The sequence below is a fragment of the Sciurus carolinensis genome, chromosome 8 (genome assembly GCF_902686445.1).
Source record: "Sciurus carolinensis chromosome 8, mSciCar1.2, whole genome shotgun sequence".
NCBI classification, from domain to species: Eukaryota; Metazoa; Chordata; class Mammalia; order Rodentia; family Sciuridae; genus Sciurus; species Sciurus carolinensis.
The window spans coordinates 82,865,739-82,889,665 of NC_062220.1; the positions used below are offsets into that span (position 1 = coordinate 82,865,739).

Genomic DNA, 23,927 nt, shown 5'->3' on the forward strand with positions numbered 1-23,927 from the left:
TATCTAGTTTTCCTAACAGCATTTGTTAAAAAGGCTATTTTTTCCTTCAATATCTATTTTTGGAACCTTTGTCAGATATCAGATGACTATAAATATGTCGGTTTGTCTCCATGTCTTCATTTCATGTCTGTTTTGATTCCAATACCATTTGCATTTTTTATTTTTTTAGTTGTAAATGGACACAATACCTTTGTTTTATTTTTTTTTTTAATGTGGTGCTGAGGATCGAACCCAATGCCTTACATGTACTAGGCAAGTGCTCTACCACTGAGCTACAACTCCAGCCCCTGCATTGTTTTTATAAGGACAATAGTCAACAGGGTTGAGGGTACCCCAAATCTAGTAGGATCTTATCTTAACTATTTACGTCTGCAAAGATCCTATCTCCAAATGAGGTCACATTGTGAAGTTCTAGGTAGACATAATTTGGGTGTAGAAAGATGGCATCTACAGGTAGTAGCTTTAGAACTTTGGAGAGGCTCCCCTCCCACCCTTTCACAGCCTGGATGCTGAGTCTTAAGTGCTGTGTGGGCAGTGAGGTCTGAACCCAATGCTGGGGACGCTGACACAGGGGGAAGACATTTTCACTGGCACCATGTTAGTGAGCCAAAGAGAACTGTATCCATTCTTCCCATCGATAATGGATCCAAATAAAATGGGATCCTGGAAGAAAAAGACCAAGAGTTACAGAATCTTTTTGCAGGCATGTGTGCACTCAAAATTGAACATTCTAAGTGGCTTTATTAAATTGAAAAAGTTATTGTGGGAACATACTTTATATATGATAATATTGTGGAAGATTCCAAAACATGTAAATATAGGCCCTACTACCAAGATTCTTACAGGTTTAGGGAGTAAGGCATAAAACTACAATTTTTAGGCACTTGTTAAATTATTAATAATAGAAATGTGGCCAAAGGAATGATGAAATATGGACCTCATAGGAATATGAGGTTTCATGACATTGTTGACTATAGCAGTAGGTTTAGACTTTTATGACCAAGACTCATAGTAAGAAATCTTTAAATAGAATCCAAAATATATGCATACTTGTACTAAACTAAAACAAGATTTAAGTAATTTGCCCTTCTTTAAAAATCTGAAAATTTCAAAAAATTCAGTTTATTCTTTTGAAAAATCACAATTTGAACATGAAAGTTTAGCATTTTGTACTACTGTTGCTATAAAAAAATAGTAATTATAATTGTGGTTTTGTAGACTAGTTTTCAAAAACTTGACAGTCCCATGAAAAATTTGAGTCATGAATTATCCTGCTATGACAATATTACTAACAAATCAAAATATTCCATTTACTAAACAATTATTCAACTAAGTCTACATTCCTTTTGTCTTAAATACTATTAGCAACAAAAATTTGGGATTTGCTGCATGTACCAAGGTAAAGGAGATATTTAGAGGAAATTTTTGCTCTTTAAGGTTGATACTATTCACATACTGAGCACTTTCTTTCATAATTGCCCTTGTGTAGAGCATGCTGTTTTTGTTTCATGTACTGTGAGGATACTTTAGTTTTTATAACATTTTTTATGCTCTTAACATTTTTATTTCCCCTGATTTATTTTTCTGTATGTTTGCAAATATGTGTTCTCTGACTACATTTATATTTAAAACAGACATTTAAAATTGATGATAATTTTTGTGTACAAGGATGAGTACAACAATCAATGAAGGCCTGGGGTGTGGCTCAGTGGTAAAGCACTTGCCTAGTATGCACAGAGCCCTGGGTTTGGTTCCAAGCACTGAAAAAAAAAAAATATCTGTGACTATCTTGGGTTGGGAGTGTAGCTCTATGAAACAGCATGTGCTTAGCAAGCATGAGGCCCTGGCTTCAATTCCTAGCACCTAAAAACAGAAAAAAGAAAAAGTCAGTGAACACATATCATGAAGAAATTACCAGTTATTTTTGTTGGGAATTCATAACAAACCCATAGGTATTTTTCTGGGATGTTAAATACTCCATAAAATAATCTCCTTTCCCTTAAGTGGTGGGTGCAAATCTGGAAGAAGGGGATGTTAAGCCTGGCATCAGAATTTGTAGACAAAGGGGATTCTAACTCTAATAAACATATAAGTCCTTTCTACCTGATATCCCGGAATCTGAAACCTCTCTTGGACCTTTTATTTATTTTTTAAGAAAACTGATCTGTCAGGGACAATTGCCTTATTGGATGAGTTTTTGTAGCCAAATTCTAACCACACCTTATACAGATTGCAAACAATCCATCCTTCTCTGGCATCTAGTGGCTCTTAATTCCTGAGGCTTTTCATCCTCTGGTGACTTCAGTGTCCACCTTGCAGGATTTTAACTTCATCTTGTTCCTCACTTCTAAGTAATTTACTATCTACTCTTCATCTGTTTACATTCAGTCTTCATAAATTGTGGTTTGAGATTATGGTTATCTCCTAGTCAAAGATGGTGTTTATGCTTGTTTTACTTAGATGATTTTTGAGAGGAAATGGAAGAAGTATTTTACTCTGCCATCTTAAAACTAAAATTTTCCTTCCTATAATCCTACTCCCCTGATTTCCAGCAATACCCCTCACCAAACTGATTACCAGGTTCTGCAAGCCTCAGCCTTAGGCTCTCATCTCACACAGCATTCCATCTAGACTATCTCAAATTTGGCTATGTCCACCTCTCCACTTTCACCAAGCACTGTGCTCACCTTTATTTTAGCTTCATCCACAGCTGTTATCATTTGAGGTCTTCAATTCCAGCAAAGTCTCTTACATATGCTGGCATTTTCAGGGATGAAACGTCAGTGGCTACAGAGAAATTGGTGACACAAGGAGATAATAAACGTATTAAGGATGATAGAAGCCAAGTTTCACACTATCAAAGAAGAAAGTTACAATGTAGGAGGAAAATAAAATTAATCCTGTAGTCTTAGACTGGAATTAGAGATTATTAGTGTATTATATATAATAGTGTAATATGCATACACATTTATATACACATACATACATACATGTCTACACATATGTACTTCCTAATAATGTCCATGAAAGGACCTGGCAGCAAAGAAATCACAATAACAATGAGAACACTTAAAGCTCAGATCTTGGTACCACGAAAAGGACTCAGGGCTCTTTGGAGAAATGGGTGATTCCAGGACTAAAGCAGGGAAGGTGTTAAAATTAGTCACCCAGAATGTAAAGAAATACCCGAAGAATCAGGTTTTTTTTTTTTTTCCTTTGTTAAAAGGACAAAGAAGCTTAAAGGGGCTTCCACTGACCGAATTAGGGATGATTTGAACATCAACGTTTTTAAAATGATAATGAATTCTAACCTGTTGAATAAAATTTGAAATCATAAATCCATATTTATAGGAGTAAATAAAAATTAACTATTTGATGAGGAATCAGATTTTTATATAATGTCAAAGTACCTTCCCACAAATTCTAATACCAAAGAGGAAAAGTGTAACTTTATATTGTGGAGCTTCCTGACAGATATCACCTTAATTAAGTAGTCAAAGCAACATCATAGATAAGGGGACAAATTCTGCACAGCCTGGTAAGCGCAATGTGAAGACCACAGCATCATTTGGCAGGGGTGGGGAGGCAAGATATTGGGGACTTGAACCCAGGAGTGCTTTACCACTGGGCCATACCCCCAATTCTTTTTATTTATTTTTTTGTTTTGTTTTGAGACAAGGTCTTGCTGAGGTGCTGAGGATGACCTTAAACTTGTGATCCTTCTGCCTCAGCCTCCCAAGTCTCTGGGATTATAGGTATGTGCCACAGTGCCCAGATAAACAGCATCATTTTTGTGATGATCCTACTAAAGTTGCATAATCTGAATCTAATAATGAGAAAACACCAAACAGAAGTCCACTGATGAACTTCTACAAGACAACTAACCCAAAATCTAATAGTGTCAAGAACATGAAAATAAACTTACAACTCAAGAATATTCCAAATCGAGACACTAAATAAATTTGACTCAGGCAAGCAACTATGATTCTGAACTGGGTGTTTGCGGGTTTATTTTAAGGGTCTAATTGGGATATATGGCTAAACATGGAGCCTAAGGAATAAATAGTAGTAATATATCAATATTAATGTCCTAATTTTATGACCATGTTAGTTATACAGAAGAATGCTCTTGTTTGTATGAAATATACAGTATTTGGGTGATGGGCATTAGGTCTCGAGTATGTTCTTAAATGGAGGGTGGGGGGGTTGTACTGTGTTTGTTAACTCATAAATTAAAAATAAATGAATTCCACTAATAAAAAAAAAAAAAAAACTAGCGTGCCCTTATAGACCCAGAGTTCCTATATATCCGACTGTTCTCAAAATCCAAAGTACACAAGCTAGAGAGAGGGCTTACCCCTAGCCCAATTATCCTAAAACCACAAGGGACAAACCTGTAAATAATCAAAGTCATATACATTAAATCATTGCAACTGAGGAAACTGCAATCAGAGGAACTGTGGGGTGTTCCACCAAAAAAAGTAAGACAGGAGTTGGGAGGAGAGTGGAGTTCAAATGAAGTTGTAGGAGTTGGGGGGAGAGTGCAGTTCAAATGAAGTTTAAATGAAACTTTTTCCGTAGGCTGGGAACATCTATGTGTAACATCAGATGTGGACTGGAAAATGGATGTAGGATGTTTCCTTGGAAATTGCAAAGACTATAGGGATACTGTTTTCAGAAACCCTTATTGGAAGTTGTGCATCTATGAGTCTGCTTCTCTGTGTCAAAGTGATTTTGACCCTGAAGGCATGAATGGGATTTTTCTTTCATTCTTACTGTATCAGTAAGAATTTCAAATAACGTGGACTTTAAAGAACAAGATTTCTCAGTGTAGGAAGGGAGCACCCACTCAAAGACAGAGGCTATTATGACACTTCTCAATTGAGGCTGTCCTAAAGATTCCTGTTAACGTCACAACTGTCTTTCTCTTGACTCATTCGTTCTGAAGAATGGCTAGACAAAGGTCCACTTTCTACCCGGAGTTTTTACTTTCTGAGTAGCTACCAATGAAAAGAACGACTGCGTTTCTCAAACCACAACTAACGGTCTCCCCTCGGGGCTTTGCTGAAGTTCTTCGTTGCTACATCTCTTCTCATTTCGGCCTTCAGGCTCCCTGAAGACCCAAGGCCTATGCTGGAGTCAAACGCGACACCCTTTCACCGTGTAAGGTTCCAGCATCCCGCTTTCTAAAACCACATCCAGTGCGTCAGTACCGCTCTTCTCAAGTCCTATTGGCTAAAACCCATGCCTCTCATCGCACTGGGGGCGGGACAAGAGGAAAAAGGCCTTTTCCGGGCGCGAGAGGCCGACGTCACAGCAGGGGACCGGTGGCTTTCCGTTGCTTGGGACTCTGCGTGTTGACTGGTGTTGACTGAGGACCGCTCCGTCGGCGACGCTGTCGCAATGACCATTTGTCAGTTCTTCCTTCAAGGCCGGTGCCGCTTTGGAGACCGGTGCTGGAACGAACATCCCGGCACCCGGGGTGCGGGCGGGGGACGGCAGCAACCACAGCAGCAGCCCGCAGGTGACGCTCCCCTCAATCCTCCGCTGCCAGCTGAGCCGGCAAAGGCCTGGCGTGGGGCCCGTGCGCCGGGGACCCGGCGTCTCGCGTGGGTTCCCGGTGCTGGGCGTGACGCCGCGCCGGTCAGGTGACCAGGACGTGCACGCGTCGCGGCCGCCCGGGCCCCGCCCACCTGGCTTCTCACAGTGCAGTTTGATGTTTTCATCCGCAACTTGGGCAAGTCGGTTTTTGTTGAGCAGTTGAGGACCGGGCTTTGGCCCTGGGTGCTAGTGCCAAACAACGAATTTTTACATCAGAAGTATGTATAAAAACTACCTTGTCGGTGAATGTCATTGGTGGGGAGAATTCACGTGGGTCGAGCCAGACTCTTCCTTACTGTCATTCTGTATACTTGTCTTTTTTCCCTTGACACCGTGGATCCAATTTTTATGAGGATTTTTCCCTCCCCTGAGGGCTAGGCAAGCAACTTGGATCAGAATCAGGACTCTTCATTTGGGAAGGTTGCTAACTCTTTTGAAATCGAATAAAAGCTGTATAACCATAACCACAGAAAAATGCACATGCTCTTAAAATTTGGAGTGAAGTGGGAGGGTGGGACACCTGGTTCAGAACCCTTTGGTTTATAGGGAAAAGGATGGGAAGGGGCGCGCATTGACTTGCTCCCTTGGCCTAGGACTTTGTCAAAGCGTTTGTCTACAAGGACGGAAGGGGGCAGACCTGGAACCAGTAGTACAACACAAGGTTTTAATGGTTAAAATAATAATTTGATTTTGTTTTCTTAAGATTGGAACTTTGTGCTTTAAGGTAACAGGAGTTTCTGTTCCTTTTCCCTCCTCTCATTTAGGTATTTTTCCTGACCCTAGTGTCATTTTCATGTCTGGGTCATCTTGTAGAAGATAGTCCTTTTATGTCATCCATAGTAGATCTAGTGAAGTATTCCAAACCAAAAATCAGGACTCAAAATCTGATAAACTTGAGTGTATTTTCCAGGGACAACAACGTAATATTCAGCAGTTTCTGGAGGCTTGCTGTAAGTGTAGTTATTAGAAAATAAATGTTGAATGAAAAGATTTGTTGGTGAAAAAATGTAAATAAAATTCAACATATTAATGATATATTTAGCTCCCAGAAACAAATCAATACTTCTGGAATTATAAAGCCCAAAATTATGAAGACCAAATGCAGCATACCAAAGGAGGTAGTGAATTTCTACAGTTGAGTGATCTCCCAATAGATTTGGATACCATTAAATCCTACTTCAGAGATCTGGTTCAACAGTCTCCTCCCTTTTCTCTGTGAATTAATCAACTAAAGTTGGGAATGAACTTTCATAACTGGATATACTGTCTCTCACTCCAGTTCTTAATATATTTAATAGCATGTTTATAATTCAATCAGAAAAAAGATGAATTACCTTTATCTTAGCCCCAGTGATAAGATTTAAGACAAAATAAAAACAGGAGTGAGTCCTATTGGCTTATATTGATACTGATGAACTGAGGCAAATAAACATCTATGCAAGGATAGAGCATAGAATTTAATCTTTTATTCTTTGTCCAGTTTATTCATTGCTCTTTTCAATTCATTGTCCACGTTTTAGCCTTTTCTTCTGTATAAAGCCTAATGGAGGATCAAAGAATGATAAAAACACAGCTTTTTATCCTGAAGGAGCTTATGATTGATTTAGGATGTCCTGTATTCACTGTCAAATTGTTGTTTAATAAGCTTGTGTCCTCTGAACTTATTATCTTTATTTTTCTGTTGGTTTACAGTTATTAATCTCATTAAAGAAAAGTGCAATTAGATCATATGTGATTTGTTACTACACCTAACTATGCAAATTGGAAATGAAGATATTATCATTTGAAACAAGAGGAAATGTACATTGTTAATCCTTCGTGTAATTTCTAGACATAAGAAAAATATAATGAATATTTTCAGGATTTAATAGAGAAGTTGACAATAAAGTTCTTTTTATTTTATTGTTTGTTTTAGGTAATAATAGGCGTGGATGGAATGCCACCAGTCAGAGATATTCCAGTGTCATCCAGCCTTCCAGTTTCTCTAAATCCACACCATGGGGGGGCAGCAGAGATCAAGAAAAACCATCTTTTGGTTCTTTTGATTCTGAAGCTTCAACTAGCCGGAACAGGGGCTTTGGATTATCTGAAAACCCATTTGCTTCACCTAACTGTGATGAGCAGACAGATGAAAAGAAACTTCTGTAAGTGAAAGCCTTAAGGAAATAACTTGCCATTTGCTTATTTATTTTCCAAAACACTTATAGGATTTTCTTTTAAAAGGAAGAAATCTGTTACTAAATCAGAGTAAGCAAAAACAAAACAAAAATCATCCATGATTCTGTCACTCAGAGATAACCATTAGTTTGTTGTGTATCATTCTGGACTTTATTTTACTGAAAAGTATATATATATATAGCATACCTAAGGTTAGTCCTGCTTAAGGTCATTATAAATTATGAGTGTTTTACAAAGTAATTCAGAACAACTTGTAATATTGAAAGTCACTGACAGCTTCACTTATTTTTGTTTCTAAAATTTTTATTTGTTACCCTGTTCAGACTGATTTTATTCATTATTGTGTAGTATATTCATGCCATTTCTTAAGAACATATATAGTAATATTATGACTGGTGTCAAAACAATGTTTGGCTATCTATAGCATTTCCTTTCAGTGTACAGATTAGTCTTTTACTTCTCATTACTAAATTAGCATCATTGGTAAACATTTTCAGCCATATACCTTATACAGTTATTTTGCAGTGCTGGGGATCAAACAGAAACCCTTGAACATTGCTAGGCAAGCATCAGGGGTTTGTTTTGTTTTGTTTTGTTTTTAAGTAAAAAACAACAAAACTCATATTTGTTGTAATCCTAAATTTATAACAGTATTCTCCATGATGCCTATCGTTTTATTAATTGTCACATTCTGGGTGGGGAGCAACTTTGATTTAGAGCTGAATCAGTCTGTGACTTTGCCACAAATTATTTTGGATATGGGTCTGTTTCCCATATTGCAAAATGTAAGAATTAGACAAAATAATCTTCCAAGTCCTCTAACCTACTTTTAAAATATTATGATTCTCTCTCAGTTAGGTGGTAATTTCTGATGTTCCCAACTGAATGATCTTTGATATTTATGATAATGAACTCAGAGAGATTAAATTTAGTATTGTGTATTTTAGTTCTTTACAAAAAAGTGTGGTTCTTAAGTATATTGGTTAATGATTCATTGAATTGGGAAACAAAATTATTAATTTCTTGACATTTATAATCACAAAATATAATTTGTATTTCTGTAAGCTTATACTCTAAAGAAAATTCTTCAGAAAGTCTGTATTTACTAGAATTTAAAATTTTAGTCATTGAAAACCACAAACAATAAATTTTACAAACAGTTGAAAAAGTTCTTTTTTTTCCTCCAGGGAAGGAATCGTGAAAGATATGGAGGTTTGGGAATCATCAGGACAATGGATGTTTTCTGTTTATTCACCAGTGAAAAAGAAACCTAATATTTCAGGTAACTGAGACATTGTGTTTGGGTGTTTTGTGTGTTTTGTTTAATTTGTTTCATTGTTGTTGTTTGGGTCTTTGTTTGGTTGTTGGGTTTTTGCAGTGCCGAGGAATAATCCCAGGGCCTCATTCTTGCTAGACAAGCACTCTACCACTGAATTACACCCCGTAGCACAGAAATTGTTTTTTAAATACATTCTAAAACTTATTTTCTAGCCAGGCATCATTGAACATGCCTGTACTCCCAGCAACTCAAGAACTTGAGGCAGGAGGATGGCAAGTTTAAGGCCAACCATGGCTACCTAGTGAGACCCTGTCTCAAATAAAAAAGAAAAGGCTTTTGAGACCCTGTCTCAAATAAAAAAGAAAGGGGATATGTAGCTCAGGGATAAAGTACCCCTAGATTCTATACCCATTATTGCAAAAATTAATAAATAAATACCATGCTAAATTAATTCATGACAGACTTAGCTGCTTATAGGAGAGTTGGACATTGTCCAAAGTATCCAAGTATTCTAGTAGAAATGAATAATTTAGAGATTGAGATTGGAGAATGTAATTCCTATGGGAAACAAGGTAAAAATTGGAACCCACAACAATTCCAGTTCTATAAACCTACAAAAAGGCTCTGTTTTCTTGATTCCCATGTGCGAAACCCCAGAACCTCCTTGCTGCCTGTAGTGAATAAGAGTCACAAGTCACACATCCTTCCTGCCGTTAAGGCCTTTACTGCCTGGTTTTGTTTGTTCTTTGTTCCCACTTTTCTAAGAATACTTATTTTTTATAAAACATGTTGATACCTTATCCTGGAGATAATATTTGAAGATAAGGAGCCTTACTCAGGATACAGGGATAGCATTTCTTAAATTACCCCTTTTCCATTTTCTTTTGTCCATAATCCTAAACCCTTTCTGGGTAAAACCTACACCACCAGGCTTTCCCAAAGGTCCTGGACCTTTCTCCTGTTGAGGAAGCAGATACTTAGCAGATAGGAGACCTTGGAATTGGCCCCTCAAAATTATGGGATCTTCATTCTATCTGTCTGCTTCCTCATTCTCTATGAGAATTGGTATCACAGCACTACTTAGTTATTTATTCTCTTATTCATTTAGCAAATATTTATTGAATTTCTTTTGTGCCAGGCCCTATTCTAGGGCAGCTATATGGTGATAAGTAAGGCAAAAGAGTTATGAAACTTATATTCTTTTTTTTTTTTTTTTTTTTTGGTAGCAGGGTTTGAACCCAAGGGTGCTTAACCATTGAACCACATCCCCAGCCCTTTTTATTTTTTCATTTTGAGACAGGGGCTTTCTGGGTTGCAGAGGTTGGCCTCAAACCTGCAGTCCTACCTCAGCCTCCCGAGCCACTGGGATTATAGGCTTGCGCCACCGTGCCCATCATGAAACTTATATTCTTGAGGAAGTGTTTTAGTCAGCTTTTGCCATTGCTGTCACCATATCTGATAGGAATACTTGGAGGCGGAAATGTTTATTTTTGGGTCTCATAGTTTCAAAGATTTTAGTTCATAGATGGCCAACTCCATTGCTCTGGGCCCAAGGTGAGGCAGCATATCATGAGGAGGGCTGTGTTGGAGGGAAACTGCTCCCCTCATGGCTGCCAGAAAGAGGATGGGGGTGATGGGGCCACAGGATGAAGAGCCCACACCCCCAGTGACCCATTCTCCAGCCTTGCCCCACCTTCCTACAGTTACTAGCCAATAAGATCATTCAAAGTAGGATGGACTGATTAAGTTACAGCTCTCAAAGTCTAGTCATTTTACCTCTGAATATTCCTGCATTAAATAGGAGCTTTTGGGGAAACCTCATATCCAAAGTGGAACAGGAAGGAATCAAGAAGGAATGCAAATAAGTAGCATAATTTCAGATAGTGATATATTCTTTAAAGAAAATAATAAAAAGTCAAGCCTTTAATCAGATTAAATATTAATATTTAACTCATACATAAGTTAATCAGTCTTAATCAGTTCAGAATTGAACCTAATGCCCTAAAGCAGTGGTTCTCAAAATAAGTAATATGGATCCTTTAATGGAGTGTCCATATAAAATATAAGACATTCAGTTGAATTTAAGTTTCAGATAAACAATAATATTTTATATATGTATAATATGTATTTATGTTGTATATAATTCATATGTATTATATATATTTATGTGTGTACACACAAACCATGTAATATATGGTACATACTCATACTAAAAAAGTATTTGTTAAATGTCTGAAATTCAAATTTAACTGGGCATCCTGTATTTTTATTTGCTAAATCTGGCAACCCTATCCCATAGACCCCTTTATAGGCTATGTAAGTGCAAAACTCTTTCAATAATAATAATACTAAGAGATTAATTGCTATTTTCACTGTGTTGACATTGGTACTATGGGTGCAAATTGATGAGTAAAACCAGTACACTTGTATCATAGCATGAATCAAGGGAGAGACAACAAACTACTAGCTGACTATGGTAATCACAGTAAAGAAAAATTTTAAATGCCATTTTAACTTAAAAATGTCCTTGATAAATCAAAATGCAGTGTGTGAAAAAAATTTCTTGATAAAGAGATAAAAATTACCAGTTTTGTTAAATCTTAAAATTGATTGTTACATACAATAAAAATAAATTTTAAAAAAATTGATTGTTACACTTAAGTATACACTTCAAATATTCTATGTGACAAAATGGGAAGCATACATAAAATGCTTCTGCCCCACTCCCAAGTGTGCTGTTTATCTTGAGGGAAGACACTTGTGTGATCAAGTTGTGAACTGAGGTAACCACTTTTTTCACAGACTTTTTAGTGGAAAGAATGACAGCTATGGTTTTTCAGATATATGTATTTGGCAAACATATCCTAAAAATTGATTAAAGTGAGTAAATGAAGTAAGCCTGTAACTTCAAAGAAAACAACTGACAGTATTGTCAGTGATAAAATTCAAGTTTTTAGCAAAAATTAGAATTATAGAAAACTCTTCTGTCACCTCAGTAATGGCTTCTTAGTACTCAGAATCCTGGTGAGATGAATGGCAGCATTAACAAATATGAATTTTTTTAATATTATATAATGATGTGTGCCAACATTTGAAAGTTCTACGTAAGTCATTGTACTAGTATTTTCCAAATAACCAATGTGTAATGTTAAAAAATTTATGACTGAAAATCTTCTCTAAGCACAAGATAAACCAGTGGATTTTTAATATGATAGTCCATAAAGCTCTCTAGCATTATTGGAGTCTGCATTACAGCTAACCTTTAAGAAACAACCACTTGGGCTGTACCTCATTGGCAGAGCGTCTGCCTATCATGTGTGAGGCACTGGGTTCAATCCTTAGCACCACATAAAAATAAATAAATAAAATAAAGGTATGTTGTCCATTTACAATTACAAAAAAGAAAAGAAAAAAAAGAAAGAACCACTTGGGACTGGAGCTCAGTGGCAGAAAAAAAATTTAAAAACCAAACAAGAAAACAACCACTTGCCAAGTTTTGGTGTCAAGTCGAATGTGCACAGTTATCTGAAAAACGTCCACAATTATCTGAAAAAGCCATTCAGAGTCTTCCTTTTACTTCCTTTTATTCAAATCTATGTGAATATTTTTTTCATATACTTCAACCATATTTTGACCATGAACACCAGCAATAGAAGGAAGTAGAAGCATATTTAAGAAGCTAGCAATGTTCTCTGAAGAGATTTGCAAACAAAACAATGCTGTTCATCTCACTAATCTTTATTTTGATGGAAAATAAATATGCAACACAAGATTTATTATTTTTAAATGAATTAATACTTCTAAATTTCTCAGTTTTTATTTCAAATGTGGTAATCCATATATGTAACCCATACAAACAAAAGCTTTCTGGGGTCCTTTAATTATTTTTAATGATATAAAATGTTTGGGTTCTATCCTTCATCATCCATTATAAATAATGAATAAGCTGGGTGCAGAGTCACACACTTGTATTCACAGAAACTTGGGAAACTGAAGCAGGAGGATTATAAGTTTGAGGACAGCCTGGGCAGCTTAGCTGTACCCTGTCTCAAAATAAGAAGGGCTGGGGATATAGCTCAGTGGTCAAGTACTCCTGGGCTTAATCCCCAGTACTGCAAAAGAGAAAGAAGGAACTTTTTCTGTGTATCTAGAATAATACTCCTTTTGTGCCACCTTGCAAAAACTAAGAAAATAGTTACTCAGATCGTTTTTGTATTCTATGGTTCAGATGAGGAACTCTGGTTGAGCATGGCTGGAAAGAATAGAGATAGTTAGTGATACAGTGTTCCTTTTCGAGTGGCTGTCCATTCATAAGGGGTGCAGTATTGGGTCTGAGCCCTGAATGAAGAAAAGGTACCCATTACAGGAAGATTGGGGTAAAACATTCCTGGCAATGCAGACTACAGTGGGAACAAGGTTGGCACACGAAGTAAGACCTGAAATTATTGGAGAGTAAACAAGGGAAAGAGTAACAAACATAAAACCAGGTAGCCAGGGCCAGATGATGGACAGCCATGAAGAGCTTTAAGCAGGAAATGGGTATGATCTAATTGAAAAAGCTCACTCAGGCTACTACATGAAAAACATGGTTTGTTGAGAGTAGGGACATAAGTAGAGGCAGAGAAACAAATTAGGAGATAATTGCAGCTAATGAGTAGAGTTATTAGCAGTGGAGATAAAATTGGAGTTCTGTTTTGGAGCCTCAACTGACAGGAAGCTGATGTATTAGATATGGGTAAAGACAGAAATGCAATGATTCCTAGGTCTTTTTGGTCTGGGGTAGATTATGTTAGAGTTAGTGATATTTGGGTTGCAAGGAATTTTCTGTAGAAAATATACTAAACTTTTTTTTTTCCTTTCTTAATAAGTTTTCCCAATTTTAAAGTTATAGCTATTGCCGTAGAAAACTTGGAAAGTACAAAAATATAGTAAATAAAATAAAAGTCATCTGATGTCACAAAGATAACAACTGAAACATTTCAGTGTATTTCCTTCAAACATACATACATACAAACATACCTTTTTGTGTGTATTAGGATCATAATCATCTAGTGTTGTACTATAATTGTTTTTGTTTTTGTGCTGTGTATCGAACCCAGAGCCTTGCACGTACTAGATCTAGGCAAGTGCCCCTCCATGAACTTCATCCCCAGTCCAGTATTCTTTTTTGTTTTGTCTCTCCTATAAAAATACTGGAATGAACATCCTTATACATACATTTTTGTTTATATATATAACTCACTCTTGAGGTTAAATCCTAGTTACTTGTATTACATGTCAGATATTGTGAACATTATTAAGGCTCATGATGCTTATTGAGAATTTCACTCCAGAAAACTTGTACCATTTTAATCCCCTGTTAGCAATTTAGGAAAATATCCACATCCTGAATAACAATAAATATCATCCATTTTTTATTTTTGCCAATTCCATAAATAAAGTATTTTATCTCTAGTTTAAGTTGTAGTTTTAAATTTAACTTTAGTGGTTAGGGATTTAGCTCAGCGGCAGAGCACTTGCCTAGCACGCACAAGGCCCTGAGTTCAGCCCTAAAAAGAAAAAAATAAATTTAACTTTGTTTATTCACTGGTTATTTGAATCTTTTGTGAATTGCTTGTTCTTCTTTGCCCATATTAACTTACTTTTCTTACTGACTTGTAAGAGCGTTTACACATTAAGGTTATTAGTTAGCTTTTCTCCTGTCATATGTTGCAGTTATGGTTTTCCTATTTACCATTTGCCTTTTAATCTTATTTATTGTAAACAGAATTTTTTTAGAATGAAGTCTGTGCATATATATATATACATAGTATCAGATCTTTTCTTTGTTTTTCTTCAATTCCACTTTTTTTAAAATTTGTTCTGATTAGTTATATATGACTATAATGCATTTTGACACATTGTATACAAATGGAGCACAATTTCTCCTTTGTCTATGCATGGTGCAGAGTCCCACCCGTGGTGTAATTGTACATGTATATAGGATAATAATGTCCATCTCATTGCACCGTCCCCCCCATCCCCATACCCTCTCCCCTTCCTTGCCTCCCCTCTGCCTCAAAGTTCCTTCATTCTCCCCCCAACCCCATTATGGATCAGCATCACTTATCAGAGGAAAAACATTCAGCCTTTGGATTTTGGGGTTTGGCTTATTTCGCTTAGCATGAAATTCTCCAGCTCCATCCATTTACCTGCAAATGCCATAATTTCATTCTTTTTTAAGGTTGAGTAATATTCCATTGTGTATATGTACCGCATTTTCTTTATCCATTCATCTGTTGAAGGGCATCTAGGTTGGTTCCATAGTTTAGCTCTTGTGAATTGAGCTGATATAAACATTGATGTGACTGTGTCACTGTAGTATGCTGACTTTAAGTCCTTTGGGTATAAACCGAGGCCACTCCACTTGTCTTTAGAAAATTCCTCCCTGTTCAAAAGATAAAAACTATATTTTACTCTAATTTTAGACTTTATTAAACATTAAATAGAACATAAGCTTTGAATTTTTTCCTTATGATTTTGAAAATTTTCTGATAATCAACCTTTAACATTTTCTTGTCTAGTACCTCTAGCTTTTCTATCAAAATTATTGATATTTATTTTAAAGATTCCAATTGATTCCTCACTTCAGGTTTTACAGACATTTCACCAGAGGAGTTGAGGCTTGAATACCATAACTTCTTAACCAACAATAACTTACAGAGTTATGTAAGTCTGTTTCCTGTTCATCTTCCTCAATAAAAAATTGGCTATCAGTTACTGTTTTCCGTAATGGCTTGCTTGTGTTTTGGCAAAGTTAATGGAGACTAATTTTACAGGAAAGCCCTTTTTTTCCCCCACATCCATCCTTAATTTTTTTCTTTGAAAGTGATTGATTATCTAAAATGATCATAGTATATTCTGAATATGGTAATTAGGAATATTATGATTTTTATTTTAAGTCACCAGCATTCATTCTCAGAAATCAGACCCTTTCATCAATTGACAAGACATTTTTTGAACATCTATTAGGTGTAGATCCCATGATGAATGCTAGAAGAACAAAGTTAAATCAAGATGCCGTCTATTAAGTTGGGTCAGTAGAATAGACTAAGTTGAGAACCTGAAGGAAATGGTATGTTTTTCTGTTATGATCATGCATTTCAACTAGTATGTTTATTCACCTTTCTCCAGATATAACTAACTCTGTGTTGCTAGCTCTTGTGATTAATCAAGTGATACAAGGGAGTTGGAGATCAGGGATAGGCAACTAGAGTTGGAATATCTTTGGCAAATAGGAGCAAGTCAATGCAGGTTTTGCAAGTTAGGCACCATAAAACTGTTACAAAGACTTTTATGATTTTTGGCAAACATGTGAAGTTGTTATTGAAGAAATTGGCTTAAACACTTGAGTTACTATGTTTCTGTCTTCTCTCCTCAGCTAAATTCTATCCAACAGTTAATAAATCAGTGGAGGAATAGGATAAATGAACTGAAAAGTCTAACTACCTCTACTAAAGTAGCATTGGTGAGTACTGAGAGTTTTCTCTAGGGAAGTATCTTTTTTTTTGTAAAGGATATTTCATTTTGGATTTGGAAAGCAAAGCAAAATTCTCTATCAAGAATTATGATGCACATTCTCAAGATGATATTTAGAGTCAGGGTCCTGGAATTGTTTTCTCTGTTTCTCAGAAAAGCAGGGATAATTATGCTTTTTTAAAAAAACTAATTTTAGGTAGAGTTTTTAACTTTGGTAGTACTAGTTTTGAAAATTGGGAAATATTACATAAATTCAAATATTTAAAGTTATCTGTTTAAAAAGAAATTTCTTTGAAAAATCATCTAAATGCACATTCAGACTAATGTATACTTTTGTGACTAAAGGACACTAACCTTGTCCTAGGCAGAAATGGAGAAATCTTTTCTCCAAAGATGCATGACCCTGACTAGACTCTTAGTTGCAAGCTAATTTCTTGGGTCTTTCAGTTACAATGACATTTGAATTTTAGTGGACTTCTAGGAAGAATTCTGTCTGTAAGTGAGAAGTGGGCCGCCATCACTATTCATGAGAAGTGATGGAGAAAAGATAATTGAGTCCAAGGAACTGCAGACCTTCCCTCAGGGTGGGAAGCTCCCCTTTCTTTGCTAACTTCCTAGGGCTCCTCCATCGCTGATTTGGTTACAGTCCATCCTCAGCTGGCTTAGCATGTATCAATAGTTTATTACTTCTTTTTCATGAGTAGTAGAGACCACAAAAAGAAAAAAAGTACATACTGTAAAAAAGTGCTTTGTTTTTATGAAACGAAAAAAGACACACCTCATCTGTAGTGACAAGCAGATGGAACCAGGAGTTGGGAAGGGGTTTGACTGAGAAGGACAAAGAGAACTTTGAGGAGTAACAGTAATGTTTTGAATCTTGGTGATAGTAGTAGTTTATAAGATTGTCAGAACTCACAGAAATATTTACATAAGATGTGTAACATTTTATTTCATGTAAATTAGACCTCAATAAAGTTAATTTTTTAAAATGCTATTGGGGCTTCCAAATGAGAGGAATTATATCTAATTACTTTGATTAGGAACATGTTAGGGGGGAAGGAGTCTGAAAAGTTCCTTGAAAGGGGAATTAAGAGCCAACTGCGGTGGCAAAATATAATCCCAGCAGCTCGGGAGGATCACAGGTTCAAAGCCAGCAAGGTGCTAAGCAACTCAGTGAGACCCTGTCTCTAAATAAAAAATACAAAGTAGGACTGGGGATGTGACTCAGTGGTCAAGTGCCCCTGAGTTTAATCCGCAGTACTCCCCAAAAAAAGTAGGGGGGTGATTAAGAATTTATTTATCAGTTAGAACTGTGCGTGGTGGCACACACCTGTAATCCCAGCAACTCAGCTCAGGAGCAGAGGCAGGAAAAATGCATGTTCAAGGCAAGCCTGGGCAACTTACTAAGACCTTGTCTCAAACTAAAATTTTAAAAAGACCTGGGGATGTAGCTTAGTGGTAGAGCACCTGTGATTTTAATCCCCAGACCACAAAAAAAAAAAAAAAAGGAAAGAAAGAAAAAAGGGAAAAAAGATGCCAGCAGAGATGAAAGAGCATAAAATATTTTTAGGGAATAGGAAATGTTCAATGGATTTATTGGTAAGCTTTCAATAATATAATTGTGAATCTACTTAAGTTCAAGCATTAGAGTAGGCTGAGTATCCTCTAAAAGTCCTTTGTACTACATCTAGATTTCTAGATTTCTTAATAAATGTAGAATCCAATCTTATAATATAGACACTAAAATGTATTATTAAACATTATTTTCTGATTGGAATATGTACTCATTTTAGATATCTAGAAAGTATTTAAAAAGCATAAGATTTTTTTAAAATCATAATTTCTCAGCCAGAGATAATCATTTAACTTTTTGGGATTTTTTTGTTGTTGTTGTTCTTATTGTTTGTGTGTGCTGGAGTTTGAACCCAGGGCCTTGCACTTGCTAGACAAATGCTCTACCATTCAGCTAAATTCCCAGCCCCTATTATTGATTTATTGATGTGCATTGTTTTCTATGCATATTTGTATTATTATTACTTTATAGTATACTTTATACAATATTTTAATCTTACTCTTTCAAACATCCCATTATGGGCGTTTTTCCATGTTAAACATTTAACTTCATACTTTACTTTTAAGCGTAATTTCAAAAATTTAATTTGACTGTATAGAAAATGTAATTGAGAAGTATTCATCAGCACTTTATTATTTTTGCATGCTGTTTTTAAAGCTCTCTGATGATGGAATAAATCACGCAGCACCTACATTTGGATTTGGAATTAGGCCAGCAGGAACATTTGGATCACCAGGTAAGTGATGAAGTACTGCTGGACTTCACTGACTCAGAAAAGTAGAATTTTGTAGGTTTCAAATGATAAAACCTGAATTATCATTTTAAATCACCCTTGCCAAATAAAGGAAAACTTTAAAGAGAGATTTTGTTTTTTTCCCATTCCAGAATTTGTGATCATAATCATATTTTGCTTTGTATTCACAATGATGCACCCTTAAGCTGGTAGCTACAACCAAGAACCAAAAATTGGTTCATTCTGCTTCTTGCTCTGCTAGTAAATTATAAGAAGCAAGTATAACTAATTAGGGAAAATATTTTATTTGGGTGGTTTCTGTAAACAAGGGACTATAATTCTTGTACATTATTTTTCATCTTTGCTGTTTCTTTAAGCAGTCGGATATGCCATGAAATTATTTTAATATTATTTCTATAAAAATTGTTCTTAAAGTGTTCTTATAAGATTAGTTGTAGGTAGAGTTCAAAATATTACTGATTTTTAAGTCCTAATGCTGACCTGACAAGCAAGTATTTGAACTCCACTCTGGATGGTAAGGTGGTTATCAGTGAGAGTTGTGTGATTTATATTTCTGTGCCATCAAATACAGGTGACAGTATCAATTGTGCAGTTCTGCTATTTAAATTGGAACTATTGGCCTCCTTGTCCCTAAATAAAAGGGCTACTTTAAGTTAATTATTTTATTAAATTAACCTATCCTAATTTTAAAAAATTTGGTTGAATATTTTTCTTGTTAAATGATGTTTAGAAAAAAACTGGAAATTCTTTTAAATAAATAAATAAATAAATCGCCCTTGCCAATTTTGCCACCTACCATGATGGAGCTTCAAAGATCGTGGCTTATCAAGCATTTGTGAAAGACAGGCCAGAATGGGTATGTTCTTTGAAAGACACTACAGCTTAGGTCTTAGAAGTACATTTTAGGAATTTTTCTCAAGAGTTTCACAGGAATACATATCTATGGTAGCAGTATCTTTGAGAACTTTTTTGTCACTATATAGCTGTCAAGTAATAATTCAGGTAAGACAGGTGGCAGCTCAAAAGTGTAAAGTCCACTGCCCAGTCCCTGAGATTTCTGTAGGGTGAAGGTAAATCACAGTAGCAGAAACATCAGGAAAATAGGGTTCAGTGTATTTGTCCTAACCTATTTTCACTTTTTTCTTTTTCTGTTTTTTGTAGGTTTTCAGGTGAATAATAGCAGCAGTGATAATGCTCAGAATTTTAGTTTTAAAACAACCCCTGGATTTGTCACTGCCTCTTCTGGAAGCCCTTCAGTGTTTGGGAGTCCTCTAGCATTTGGAGCTCTAACCTCTGCCAGTTCTGCCACCTCCACTTCCACTCCAACTTTTGGATTTGGGAAACCTGAAATTACATCTGCTGCTTCATTTTCATTTAAAAGTCCTGCAGCCTCCAGTTTTGGATCACCTGGATTTTCAGGATTTCCAGCTTCCATGGCAGCGGGCCCTGTTGGAGCTCCAGTGGCCCCAGTCTTTGGAAACACCAGTTCTGTGGCTGGTTTTGGTAGTCCCAGCTCACATTCTTACACTGCCTTTTCCAAGCCATCTAATGACAACTTTGGAGATAGCAGCTTACCCACCTCTCTCCCATTCTCAAATGTCGTCATCACCACAGATAATGTGTTATTCACACCCAAGGATCAACTAACAGTAGAAGAATTAGAACAATTTCAATCTAAGAAATTTATTCTGGGAAAAATTCCATTAAAGCCACCACCTGTGGAGCTTCTAAATATTTAAAAGGGCGATTTTAAATACAGAAAAGAACGACTTTTAAATAAGAGGTTTTTTGTTTCTGTTTTCACAGTACTGGAGTTGAACCTAGGGCCTTGAGTGTACTAAGCAAGTGCTTTACCACTGAGCCATACCCCCAGCCTTATAATGGCTTTTGAACTTGTCCTGAGTGGTTCATATAAAAGAGCAGATATAGATGCATGTGTGTATATACATATACACACATACATATATGTATGTATATACACATATTTTTGAGGAATGTGAACTTTCAATAATAACTTTAGGGATTTTAAAGTTTAACATTTTTTTCCTTAAGCTTAAGTAGAATATATCAAAAATATAAATAAATAAATACATAATAAGGGAATTTTTTTTGGACTGTAATTATGAACTGAAAAAAAAAATTGTACTGAATAATATTCTGTCCCACTTTACTGTCTCACCCTTTAAAGTTGGTGTGTGTGTGTGGTGTGTGCCTGGGAATCAAACCCAGGGCCTTTTCGTGCTAGACTAGACCTCTTATCTGTTCCTCCCTCACTGTTTCCAGTTCCTTTTCTCTTACCCTCTGAGGTAAGAGAAAGGTTCAGAAGCAAGACGAGGATGTTCCAGCTGGATTGATGTAGCTGCCTTCTTTACTCCAAGCCCCATTCTTTGAATTCTGCCTTTTCACTTTTATCTCCTTTTCAAAGGGATCATTGAAAGTCTTCAAGAAGTGAGACATCTTTTTAAGAAGGATGCTTTTAACGTATGAGAAAAATTAATGACTTTTTCTTTCCCTTCAAAGATTAGTTAAATTATTACAGAAGAAACTCAAAAGGTCCAAAACTTCATTGATGCTCCTGAAGGGCAAATTAAAATAATGAAATGCCTCATCATGTTCATCCACCTGGTAAAAATGAAAACCTGACAATAACAAATATTGGTGAAGGTGTAATATAGGAACTCACATGCAATCAGTGGAAGTGTAGATTGTTGCAAGTACTTAAAAGAGCAGACTGGCAGCATCTAATAACATTGAAGGTGCACATCCTCTACAACCTAGCAGTTCCACTCCTATGCAAGACCTTGCTCCTCAAAGTATGGTCCTAGGACTAGCAGCATCAACACCACCTGGGAAGTTAACATATGTGAAAAGCCAGGTCTTACCCCAAACTTAATGAATCAGAGACTGCACTTTAGAAGGACTAATCAAATGATTTGTATGCACGTGGTTGTGTGAGAAATTTGCATATATGAACAAGGATATGTACAAAAATGTGCATAATATTGTTTATAGTAGCAAAATGGAAACAACCAGAAGTCCTTTCACAGGATAGCAGATAATCTGGTATGATGGAATGCATCTGTATACTCATGAAAAGTATAAACAACCAAAATGAGGCAGGTGCAGAATTATATGTATAATATACTATTTAAAATGCAAGTTATATTATTTGTGGATACTTACAACATAGGAATAGCAGCATGGGAATAATAGGTTCAAAATGGTATTTACCTAGGTTAGGGAGAAAAATGAATCTGAGAGGTATAGACAGGAGGCTTTATATGTGATCTTTTTAAAATGCAACTTAAAGCTTTATATGACTATGATAAAGTTTAGCAGTGGATGATGAGTACATAGTTATAACTATGTTATTTTCTGTACTTTTCCATATGGCTAAAATATGTCTACAAATGTTAAAGATTTTAGAAAACAAACGCTGCCTTTTCTGCCTCAAAATGTGTATTAAGTAGCTTTCTGATTCCTAAAGTGATCGCTGTGCATTGACTGTTTTGTCAAATTGTATTTTAGTCTATTGGATTATACATGGCACACTGATGAAGCTTGTTCAAATACTGAAGCCCAGAAGCAAAACTGCTCTGGAGAACATTTGGGTAGTCAAAGAAATTTTAGGATACACATTCAGGTATTTGTGGACAAAAATGAAAATTATATTTGATGAACTGTTTAAGGGTTTATATTTGTTTCATTACACCAGACAAGGAAGATAATGTAGAATCAGTATGTTAAGTATTTACCTTGAGGTTGTTAACAGCCACATGTCCTCAAGCAGCTAGAAGTCCAGCCTTGTATCCTTGGTCATTGCTCGTGCAAATAGTATTCACTTGCTGTAGCACTGAAGCAGAGGACTAGGGAAATTTTGCCAGTAATGCCTTTGTCACATTTGAGCTTTTTCCATTTGGAAACCTATTTGAAATCATTCGTGACTCCTTATGACTTACATCTCCCCTCCACCAAAAAAAAAAAAAAAAAAAATTCTTACTTGATTTCTCTAGTATCTCAGAATCTACTCAATTGAGACATTTTAAATAATTCCATAGATTCAACATATGTGTTGTATAAGAAAAAGGTAGCTTGCTTTATTTATTATTGGTACTGGGGATTTAACCCAGGGGTGTTTTACCACTACTAAGTCATATCCCCAGCTGTTTTTTATTTTTTGAGGGTCTCATTAAATTGCTTAGGGCCTCACTAAGTTGCTGAACTGGCTTCAAACTTGAGATCCTCCTGCTCACTCTCCTGAGTCGCTGGGATTACAGGCATGTGCTTGATTTATTGGATTAATACTCATCAATATTACCCATCAAATGCAAGCACTGTGCTAAGGATTCAGTCCTACTAAGCAGCTATGAGAAGTCTCAAAAGGGGCAAGTTTCTTGAGGAGCTCATCACCAAAGATGAAGATGAACAAGAAAAAATGTGTACAGATTCAAACAGTAACGTACAGAGGCATCGAAATGAGTACTTCCAAGTGCCAAGACGTGTTGTTAATGGAGTAGAGGGCCACCAGCCTGTAGTAACTTCCCAGAGGAAATGAATTTTAGTAGCTTTGATAGAGAAGTGAAACCATATTGGGAACGAGACATAGCCAGAAGGAAACTTCTATTTATTTTTGTGGTACTGGGAATGGAAGTCAGGACCTTGTGCATGCTAAGCAAGCACTCTACCACTGAGCTACATCCCAAGCCAGGAAGTGAGCTAAATAGAGGTAAGATGAGCCTATGAAGAGTTTGAAAAGCTCTTAATTTCTTTAAGAAATTTTTATTAGCTGGGTGAAATTGGGCAAGTTAATATCTACCACCCAGTGATTGTGTGAAGATTAAATGAAAAAATGAATGCAAGGTGCTTAGTAGAGAAATGCTCCATAATACCATCATTGATCAAAATAATACTTTTTCTCTCTAAAGAATTCCAATCATAGAAATGCATAAAATGAAAATTACAGTCTACCTTCTCAATTCACATTGTCTCTAACCTTTGGTGTACATTTTCCAATGTTTATATGC

At 36.1% G+C, this 23,927-nt stretch overlaps 1 protein-coding gene across 2 annotated transcripts; it reads left to right on the forward strand.

Moving 5' to 3' along the window:
* Positions 1 to 5,280: 5,280 nt before the first annotated feature.
* Nup42 (nucleoporin 42) lies at positions 5,281 to 22,733 on the forward strand. Of its 2 annotated transcripts, none has more exons than XM_047562949.1 (7): positions 5,281 to 5,524; positions 7,517 to 7,745; positions 8,967 to 9,061; positions 15,690 to 15,766; positions 16,479 to 16,565; positions 18,807 to 18,885; positions 20,065 to 22,732. In XM_047562949.1, the coding sequence occupies exons 1-7, from the start codon at positions 5,404 to 5,406 to the stop codon at positions 20,640 to 20,642; spliced, it is 1,266 nt and encodes a 421-aa protein (XP_047418905.1). In that variant the 5' UTR covers positions 5,281 to 5,403; the 3' UTR covers positions 20,643 to 22,732. The 2 variants fall into 2 exon arrangements, with proteins under 2 accessions (XP_047418905.1, XP_047418906.1); XM_047562950.1 differs by having other exon boundaries at positions 5,390 to 5,819; positions 20,065 to 22,733.
* The last annotated feature ends 1,194 nt before the right edge of the window (positions 22,734 to 23,927 follow it).